At 38.9% G+C, this 11,136-nt stretch overlaps 1 protein-coding gene across 1 annotated transcript in view; it reads left to right on the plus strand.

The window, feature by feature from the left end:
- ATP10A (ATPase phospholipid transporting 10A (putative)) overlaps positions 1 to 11,136 on the plus strand; it is a 123,903-nt gene that overhangs the window by 52,355 nt on the left and 60,412 nt on the right. The window contains exons 3-5 of the mRNA XM_018563400.1: positions 3,739 to 3,824; positions 7,581 to 7,687; positions 10,393 to 10,524. Coding sequence (XP_018418902.1) covers positions 3,739 to 3,824; positions 7,581 to 7,687; positions 10,393 to 10,524 — 325 coding nt within the window. The remainder of the gene's footprint in view (positions 1 to 3,738; positions 3,825 to 7,580; positions 7,688 to 10,392; positions 10,525 to 11,136) is intronic.

The following is an 11,136-nucleotide window of genomic DNA, read 5'->3' on the forward strand; positions in this document are numbered from 1 at the left end:
CCCCCCCCAGCAGGCGGAACGCCAGGGCCCGGTCGCAATTGCGACTGCTGCGACCCTGGTAGTTCCGCCAGTGATTGCTGCTATCAGAATGACTGATCAGTGCCACAGGCAGTTGAATGTGCTACTTGGCACACTGGAACAGTCTCCAATCTAAACTCTGATCTTCCCCTTCCAAAGAGCATGTTACCAAAGTGCCTAGCCTATTGCTTATATGACCAACAGAAGGCGGGGCAGAATTTTCATCAGGAAGTGTGTTTCAACTCTTGTATTCTTATTTAGCCTTAATAAAAAAGGGTTAACATAGCGTTTATTAACATTAATGGCTTCAGTACTAGTTTTCAATTTTCATTTTAAAAAGAATAACCAAACTGATTTTCTATCATTTGTATGTCTGCCAGTTGCCCAGCTAATGAGAAGGTTTAAATGGAGGTGGTGAAGGGCAGGATGTCCTGATGCCCTTTTCCAGTCTTCTGCTAAACTGCTATAACCCTTGGCAGTTTAGACTGGATAATCTCAGCTTATTCATTTTAAACTATATGACATCAATGAAAACCATTGTGTCATAATAGTATTGGCAGTTAAAGTTGTATGCAAGGCGCACTTTTTTTTTTGTGAAAGCTAAGCCATGCCTCTCCCTGAAGATGGGAAATGGCAGCTTCCACATTCACTGCAAATGTGATCTATATAGAACTTCACCTGCCTATGTCTGTAAATCTTATGATCAGTAATCAAACCATTTTCAATCATGGTATCAGCCCATTTTCCCCCTCATAGTCTTTTAATTGCCTAGTATTGTGATTTGGTTATCTTTTAAGAAGTCTCACAAATGTTATAGTTATCCACTGGGGGAAACATATGCATATAGCATTTGGATCAGTGTCCCCATTGCAGAATAAAAGCACCACTTTATTTACAGTATGTTAATGTTCACTGTAGATCCACTCCAGTCTGGAGCCTAAACTATGGGCATTTTGGTGGGGAGAGTTACAGCCATCACTAAGCCCCTGCCCCCTCTCTTAGCTGAATGTTAATTTACTATTCTGAATAAACAATCAACACTGTCAGGGCTAAGTGATAGAGCTGCTGTCTTTAATAAACATGCAGGGCAGCGGGAACTCTATCACATGGCCCCACCAGCGCTGATTGTTCATAAAAGATCGTTCAGCTTTCCAGGTCTGTGATCTATCTGCCGGGGCTGCTTATAAATACACAGCATGGCAGATGGATCTCATTGCCCTGCATCTCTGAGGGAGCTTTTATGAATGAACCATTGGCCGTTTTGGGGCTGGTAAGGTACAGCAGTGAGCATTCATTCATAAAAGGTCACTCGGTGCTGCTGGGTTGTGATCTGCCGGGGCAGCATGGCAGATGGATCACATAGCCCGGCAGCACTGAGTGATCGTTTTATAAATGAACAATGACATCTTTCAGGCCCAGTAAGGTGTATTACATAGTACAGAGCATTCATTCATAAAAGGTCACTCAGCACTGCATGACGAGATCTATCTGCCATGCTGTGTGTTTACAGACAGCCCCAGTAGATAGATCACACAGCCCTGCAGTGCTAAGTAACCTCTTATGAATGAACAATCAGCACTGTCTGGGCCATTAAGGTGTATTACACTGCACCAAAAGAGCTGAGCTTTCATCCATTAAAACTTTCTCACTGCTGCAAGCCTAGTGTGCTGTGCATTAACATGCAGCGCTGGCAGATACATTGCATAGCCCTGCAGATCTGAACATTCAGATCACTCAGCACTGTGGGCTGTGATCTATCTGTCGGAGCGGTGTATTTACAAACCGCCTCGGCAGATAGATCACACAGCTCTGCAGCACTGAATGAGCTTTCATGAATGAATGGGGCAGTGTATTACACCTTACTGGGCCAGATAGAGACATCAGGGCCAGTAAGGTGATTGCTCATTCATAAAAGATCATTCAGTGATGCAGAGCTATGTGCTCTATCTACTGGGGCTGCTTGTAAATACAAGGCCCTGCAAAGGGATGTCAGGCCCCCAGTGCTAAGTAATCTTTTATGAATGAACAATCACCTTACTGGCCCTCAGGTCACTATTGCACAGCCCCATAGCATTAAAGTGACATTAAACCCTAAGATTTTTTAACATAAAACAATACTGTAATGTGCGCCTTGCTGTAATCCATGGTTGTTTCCCTTTTCTTTGCTGCTCTTCCTTTTAAATCTGTATCTGTTCTCATGCTGGGCAGAACTTCTGTTTAGCAGCAGACTGTCTTGTCTCTGAAATGGATACATGGTGTCTGTGTAAAGGTTTGCAACCTGAGCAAGCACTACAGGAAGAGGCAGTCAGCTGCAAAGGGAAGTTCTCCCCAAGCATGAGAAGACATGAGGATTTAAAAGGAAGAGCAGCAAAGAGAAGGGAAACTACCATGGATTACAGTAAGGTACACATTACAGTATTTTATGTTAAAAAATCTGAGGGTTTAATGTCACTTTAAGCATTCATTCATAAAGGCTCACTCAGTACTGCCGGGCTTTGAGCCATCTGTCACGGCTGTGTATGTACAAACAGCCCTGGCAGATAGATCATAGCCTGCAGTGCTGAGTAATCTCTTAATAATGGCAACGCTGGTTACCAAAGCGGCCCCTGTTGCCAGAGGCCAGCACTGTCTCTTAAAAGTACGTGTCTTTGCTAGCCGCGTGGACAGACAGAGGTGGTTAAATCGTTCAACCACACTGCTTGGCAAGGACACAATGGATTTGAACAAGACCAAGTGCTACATGCACTTGGTCCCCTAGCAGATTAACTACAAATGTAAAATGTTTATTCATGCTACTTCTTTAAGGGCATGCCCAATCTGATAGTATTTCCAAATGACAAAATCATTATGGGTTGTACTTACAAAGCGTTTGCAGAGTCCTTCTCTGTGAATATCTGACTTCTACATTTGCTCCACATTATGGCCACTGGAAAGAGCCAAAGAGCATAGGAATTTCCTATGCTCCCCAATTCCATCTAGTGGCCATAATGTGGTGCAACTGTAGAAGTCAGATATTCAGAGAGAACTCTGTGAATGCTTTATAAATACACCCCTATGTATATTCAACTTTTTGTTTGAATAGCAGCAGTGCACATACTTATTAAAAAAAAAAAAAAAGTGTGTATGTATGTATGTGTATATATATATAATCTGTTGCGCCCCACAGGAAGCAGCAAGTGATTTGGTGTGCATGTCTTAATTTTAGGAGCGAAGAGTGTGCAGTTCTTGCAGAAATGTAAAAACAAATACGCTTGATATTCTTTTAAAAGCAACTGTACTTTGCAGGTAATAGTGATTCCCTTTAAAACATAAAACAAGATTGATTTTTACCACTAGACTAGATGACATTTTCAGATGGTGCTGGTATTTAACTTGCAATGTGGGTAGACTAGGCTGGAGTGGCTTTTCCTGCTGTCAATCTGAGGTTCTATATTAAAGTGCTAGGTAAACAAGAATATCTTAAATACAGACGTTAAAATAACAGCTTTTAAGACCCGGATTTGAGGAAAAACGTAATGTCCTCTTACAGCAGGAAGAAGCACAAAAATAAATTGGTCATGTTGGTGTATTGTCTATTTACACAACCTGTGGATATTGTGCAGTGACTAGTGTGCCATCATGTTTTCACAAAGTGAGTGAAGTAGAATTGAGAATTGGCATCTTTACACTAAAATTCGAGAATACCTTATGTTTAACATCATCTGTCCTTTTTTCTTTAAGGAATCGGAATTTGATCCATTGAAATTTAGAAGTGTCATTGAATGTGAGAAGCCAAATAATGATTTGGGCAGGTTCCGTGGTTACATGTGAGTATTGCTTTTATATACTTTTACATATGTACAGTACTGTTTAAGAAACACCTGAGTTTATCTGTTTACTACCATAGAAACAAGTTTCTTTAAAAAAAAGAGTTCCAACCTCCTTTGTTTCTGTCCCATCTGCTTCTGCCTCTGATGCTTGGTTCGAAAACTGTGTTGCACTTGAATTGTCTCCCCTTCCCCTCCCTACTGTATTCCTCTGAATATTCATTGAAGGGCATTGCAGCAGGCACATTTCCTGCATGCAGATGCCCAGTCTCCCACAAGACCCACTGTCTTTGATATAGGTCATAACCACACTGTTATGTCCTGTTTGGTGCACACAACTTCAGCGAGTAGAACTACCTTGCAATGTTACTGTATTAGGTGATAATGTGTACTGTACTATATAAGAGCAGTAAAGACTATGAAAGGGGAGCTCATGCTAGTGTCTTTAGGCAAAGCTAAAGTGGTCTGTACTGCAGAGGTGTACTGCCTTCACCTGACTCCTCCCAAAGGCCAGTGTGGAGCAAGCAAAAAAGACAGAGGAGGGTCATGTGACCGACCGCGCGCACACACACACACACACACACACACACACACACCAACACACACACACACACACACCCACACACACACCCACACACAGACACGTATGTTACAATAATGGAAGAAAGCTCCACAGCATGCAGAGGGAGTATAGATTGCTGCAGGATAGAATTCAACTTAAGAATAAGGCATTGCTCTTTTAGACTCCAGCATAATAAAATAATTATGTAAAATGTAATTTTTAAGAATAGTCTGAATTAAAAACAGCGTTTAGCGAGTCAGTGACTTAAAGCAAGCATAGAGCTTGGGGGAAAAACCAGGACAACTGATAAGCTCATATTGTTTAGGTCACTGACCCACCAAGAAATGGAAAAACTAGAAGACATTCCCTGGTTTTACAGTTTCAAAACCAGGATAGCCGCAGCAGCCCCTTGTTTCTATTGTTTCTGCTTTACTTCTGTAAGTAGCTTGTTGTGCATTTTTCATGCATGGTTTTGAACACATTGGAGGAAAGATTGTGTGTGGGGTTTTTTTTCTGTTTGTATTTTTAAGGGCTGAATTTATTGTTATGAAGCTGTATGCATTGACATGTCCAAACTGTTTATCACATAGGTGATAACTATACAATTAGTAATTAGTATGCTACTGTATAGTTTGTAATTATCTACAGGGTGCAGACATAATTGATTATAACATATTTAAACCCTGCTTCCTGCATTGCAGTGCTTTTCTGCACTTTCTCACAATGCAAGTCTCTGAGTCAACCGGCATTTTACAAAAAGGCAGTTCCTGTATGGTAAAGTGTATGTATAGCCAAAACTGTTTGAATAACTTTGTGACCAGACTAAGAACATTAAGGCCAGATTAACATAAATGTAGTGCGTTACCGCAATGCACCAGTGTGCCATTCATTTTGTATGGCATCCCAATGCACTAAAGGCACATATCTCCAATGTACATGGATTGTAGCAGAATGCACAGTAAGGCTGGCCATACAATCACTTTTTTTCGTTCAACCCGCAGGCTGAACTGAAAAAATGGGCCCTATTCATCCATCAACACTAACTGCGTGTCGATCAAGGAATCCCACTGTTTACATTGTATCCTGACAGGTGCCGCCGGAACCTGTCTGAATACCCAACTAGAGCAGGCAGCCCATTGGCTGCTGGCTCTCATCGATCAAAGATTTTCCGACTGGCTCCTTCGATCAGCTGATCGAGGGGTGCCGATCAAAAGGGTGCCGACAGCGACACACACTGTGCAGATTTCAGCCGTTTCCTCAAAAACCGGCCGAAATTTGAACAGCTTATGGGCATCTTTATTCTTTGCATATGCAAAGCACAGGTTCACTTTAAGTAAATGTTGCAGTAACAACTGAAAATATGTGCTAACTAGAAAAGGACTATACTAAACTTTTTAGAATTCAGGAAAGTGAGGCTCAAGAGCAAATGTGCAAATATACTCTGCATCCCTGGCCAGAATTCTTTTTCTTCACACCCCAGAAAACAGAGCCAGGTTCACTGGACCAGAGCAATAGTTTATCACAAACTTTTATATCCAAGAAGTATGCCTGATCCATTGGAATAATGCACTGGAATGTGAACTAAAGAGACTTCTGATTGTGTGCTTTTGTAGCTGCACATATGACTTGCATCAACTGGATTTTCCCCTTTCCTACACCCTTTGGGCACAGACCAATAGATGGGGCCGTGTTCTGAGAAATGAGCTGAGAAAGAGATCCTGTTCCCAGGAGCCCAAAATCCTAGTGCATCTTTGTCAAATGTAAATCATTACTATGCGTTGCATAGTTTATTAAAACTTGCCTACGGCAAAACATTTCTGAAAACCTACTGCTTTTTGATTGGTGTATAGATGTTTGCACTCTCGATGGCTCTGCCAAACAGAAACAGTCAAAAATTAAACAGTACAAATTAATTAATAGCATCTGTCTGGCAGTTCACATCTTTCTTTCTAGCTGGAATAAATACTGCAGTCAATATATCAATTAATATTAGAGTCATTCTATTCCCCAGTTTATAAAAAAATATGCTGGAGAGTTAAATGACAATTGTAAATTCCAGCAAAGGTTGGATACAATTCAGATCTAGTGTTTAAAGTGGACATGAACGCAAAAAGTGATGAGTTGCTATGTTATAGGGGAAATCTAGAATTCTTAATTGTACCTAAGCAGTAGCCCGAAAAATTTAAATTTTTGTCTGAAATTATTCCTTAAAAAAAGATAGCATTGCACTTCCTGTTATCCAAGTGTGCCTAGGCATTTATTTGCCTATAGCCTCACAGCTGTATATCAGCAGTTATAGACCTAGGGCATTGCTACCTCTGTATCCTAGTGTTACCAGATTTTGATTGAGATTTGGTGCTGTCACTACCAGCAAGCAACCCGTCGAGTCATTTAGATGAGTAACTTTTATGAGGGCTGACTTTTTTTTTTTATAAGTTTAGCTCACCTTTATCGAACAGTCACCTATACTGTCCCTAAACACCATGCCATAACCTGGAATTAAGCAGATTTTTTTTTTTTTTAAAGTAGGCATTAATGCTGTCTTCATACCTTGTGCCAACTCTCACAAGAAAAGTCTCCAGTCGCCGTGTATGACCTCAGAGGCTGCAACTTGAGACAGTGCACACATGTGAGGGGGATCAAGAGGAGAACAGTGCTTACTCCACTACTTCTAGGGGACTCTTGTCCCAACAGCTGCTCCGTTCTGAATGAGCAGAAGGTATAAAAACTGCATTGATGCTTATTTTTTTAAATCTGCTTAGTTCAGGGTTATGGGATGGTGTTTAGGGACAGTATAAGTGATTTTCAATAAAGGTGAACAAACCCTTTAATTATTTTTAGTAATATAGGAATGTGTAATAAATGTACTCATGATTCCATATGAGGATATTATGTATGACCGGATCTAATCTTTTGTTCAGGGGTAAAAACAAATTTTTATTTAAAAAGACAAAAAACTTAAATTGCTGAGCGTCCAGTTTAATATCTCTAAATATTTTTAGAAAATTGTATAACCACCTTGAACCATTACTTAGAATTCATCTACAAGCCTTTTTATAGATTAATGTGTATATACATCATCTTGTCTCCTCAACATGGCAAGCCAAGTGGATGTAAAATTGCACCAGATATAGAGTTGATAAACTAGAACTACTAATATATATATATTATCATAACCTACTTTTTCTTTCTAGGGTTCATAAAAATGCAAAGAAATCGGGTCTTCACAAGGAGAACCTCTTGTTACGTGGCTGCACTCTGAGGAACACAGAGGTTGTCTCTGGCATCGTTGTCTATGCAGGTACTGATTTATACATGTGTTTTCAGCTGGTGAAATAAATGCATGTTTTGGATACTTAGACACCACTTTTGGAAAAGACAGACCATGCCCAGACCAGTCGTTATGGTGGAAGTGAACATTGAAGGTCTATGAAGATGCAATTTAAAGTGTATCTAAAGTTTCAGGTTTATATAGAGTGGTGAGGGGTTAGAACCGTGTTTTTATTGATGTATGTGTCTCTGGGAGTTTCACATTCCACAAGAGTTCATCAATGCCTCCATGTTTGTAATTTGAGATCTATTAGAGTGACTGTGAATGTTTAATGTTATAGAGGTGTCCTTATCCCATTCACAGTCACTCTAATATCCTTTCCAAATAAAGGCACTTTTCCAGGTCCAACCCCAGGTATTCTGAGACCTCACCCCCAGTTTAGTCAATTACGTAGATAAACAACCAAGGTTGTGATGGGATTTTCTTAAGAGAGGACTCAAAGTTTCAAAAATTATATAAATTCAGTTCATAAAAATGTTTTTCTATGATCATAGTTTAACCCTTTCGCTGCCAAGGACGTATGGCATACGGACCTACAAAAGAACAATGAATATATAAACATGATATCAAATCGCTCATTTCTTGCATATAAATTAATTAAATAACAGGATCCATTTCTTGATGATAATCATTGATCCATCATTCTGTTACATATATATATAGTTATACCGCTTCATTTGTCCCCTACGCGTTTCACAAAATAGCTTCTTCAGGGGGTTTTTTTCATATTCTTGGCAGAAAATCTAGTCATAGACATATAGAATATTATTCATCAATCAATGTATACATATATCATCTGAGAAGTAACCATATATTCATTTAATAGCTTCCAATTTATTTTCATTTATAGTCGACTATGCATGTTATTTCTTTAATACTTTTATGTCTTCACTATGGTATACAGCCAGTTATATTGTCCAACATATATTTAGATAATCATCCAATATTCAATATGCCCTTAATGAATACGTAAATAAATATATAAACAATTGTAGTTTTTTCAATCACCTATATTGTCCAACATATTCAGATATTCATCCAATATTCAATATGCCCTTAATGAATAAGTAAATATATAAACAATTTTAGTTTTTTTCAATCACTTAAAAGTTTTTGTTTCTATGTATTTCAATATCTATTCATGTTCAAATTTCTCACGCTTTCTTCACCCATATTATAAATGAAATATGCAGCCACTCACCCAGGGATCTAAGGTCATGCAGGGATCCAACACTAGGAGGGCAAGGTATAACCCAGTCACTCCCAGAGATGTCGAGTGGCGGAGCCACAGATGCCAATGCGGGTCCCACAAAGTGTGTGTATCTAAAATATACCGTCACTCTAATAGATCTCAGTTACGGACATGGAAGCATTACTTTTTTTATTGACCCTCAAATTTGTTCTGGTGGTCATTTTGTTCACTGGGACAATCCAAAATTTTGAGTTGTGACCAAAAAAGGAATAAAGTGACAACTGTATGAAGAGGGGTTTTACATAATCTGGGAAATATTTTTCGTTTCATTCTTTTCATTGTGTCCTCAGGACTGCAAATGAAGGAATATCTCTTGAATGAGACACAGATGGCAAAAAAAACCTGGGTTTTAACCATTCCCTATTTGAGCTTTGGATATACTTTTAGAAATACTTTAAAAACTTGAAAAGGTAAACAGGAAAAGATTTGGTGTACGGAGAGAATCCAGAAGGGCAGGTTTCTTCCCAAGGATAACAAAAAAATGTATCCTCATTGTCCAAAACATCCAAGAATATAAATAGGACCGCCAAGTGTAGATGTAATAGCAAAAGACCAGAGTAAGAGGGTCCAGATTAAAAGGGAGCCAGAGAACCACCTTGAACTAAAAAAAAAACCTCAGAATTTGGAGTGCTATCAAATTAGAAACAGCAAACATAAGGGGTACTGCAAAACAGTGTGCAGAATGTGAGCCATAGAAAAAAAACCAGGGCTTGCAAATAGAGAGGAAAAAATGTTTTGAAGTTCCAAAAACTGAACTGCATCAATAAAGTGACAAGAGAAAAATATAGTTAGAATAGAGTTAGAGTTTTCTTCAGAGCATAAAAGAAAGCGTTCAACCTCCTTGGACACTAGCAAATAGTTAAAGGTGGGGTTGTACAATGGACTGGCTTAACTTTTTTTTTTATTATGCCAGTGTCCAGTCCTCCTTAAGGCAGCTGTATAAACCAGTTGTATATTAATTCTACTGTTCCGGTCCCCCTCTAAGTACTCTCAAAAAAAAAAAAATTGTACTTAACGTAAATTCTTTTTCATTTTTGCACTGATGAGATGGATATGAGAAAATGCTTCCAAAGGTAATCTTGACAGACCAAATGGGAGCAAAAAAGAGAAGTTCATTGTTAGGGATTGAATACACTTTAAATGTGATTTGAGAGCATTTCATATTAATTTGCTTGTGGTTTGACCATCGAAAGCCACAGGATCAACTAGTTTATAAGCAACATTTAACACACTTTCTCATATCAAATGTCACATTAAACAATGCTTCTTTAATATTGCTGGCAATCATAACATGGTCTTGGATTACATAGCAGATGATTAACATTAATTATCTATGTTTAGCCCATTAACACTTATATTTTTAGGTCTAGATCTTCATGGATTTAAAAGCATTTCATTTTTCTTTTTTGATGTATATTTGAAGGTCATGAAACCAAAGCTTTATTGAACAACAGCGGACCTCGCTATAAACGTAGTAAACTTGAGAGACAAATGAACACAGATGTTTTTTGGTGTGTGCTAATTCTCCTAATTATGTGCCTGCTTTCTGCTGTAGGTAAGAATATGTTTTCATTAAGGCTTCAACTGCTAAATGTTACTGTATTTGCCATCTCTAGTCTGTACCTCAGACACAGTCATGCCTTCCCGTCACAAGGTAATAACTCTTCTGTAAAACATAATGCATTTCTGACCAGAAAACATTGGCATTAGTGCCTTAATGTTATAAAATTGACATGCTGGTCTTTTTTGTCAAGGCTTTCCATAGCGAGGTAGCCTGCTCAGTGCAAAACTGTATTTCACTCCTCACTCTACCTTCCAAGAACCAAATCCCACAATAAAAAAAAAACACACTGGAAAAAAGATCCCAAGGATGACCTTTTATAAAAGAACAAAGAGAATTTATCATTCACTTTGCCCACAAGGCATTCATATTGAATGAGATTCAAGAAACTGGGTGTAAAATATTGGCTCAATGCCATTATGTTCAGCACCTGCAGGTGCTGCAACAGAGAAGTGGGTACATTACTACATATATTTTAGAGTGCCTGATCATACACCCCTGCTGAAACCAGATCTGTTTGCTAATTACAAAACACAAACGTTCACCTGGCCCAGGATCCCACTAAATACCTTTTTACTGTTCCACAATATTCCCAAACACTGCTAA

The sequence above is a fragment of the Nanorana parkeri genome, unplaced genomic scaffold (genome assembly GCF_000935625.1).
Source record: "Nanorana parkeri isolate BGI_ZX_2015 unplaced genomic scaffold, ASM93562v1 scaffold21, whole genome shotgun sequence".
Lineage (NCBI taxonomy): Eukaryota > Metazoa > Chordata > Amphibia > Anura > Dicroglossidae > Nanorana > Nanorana parkeri.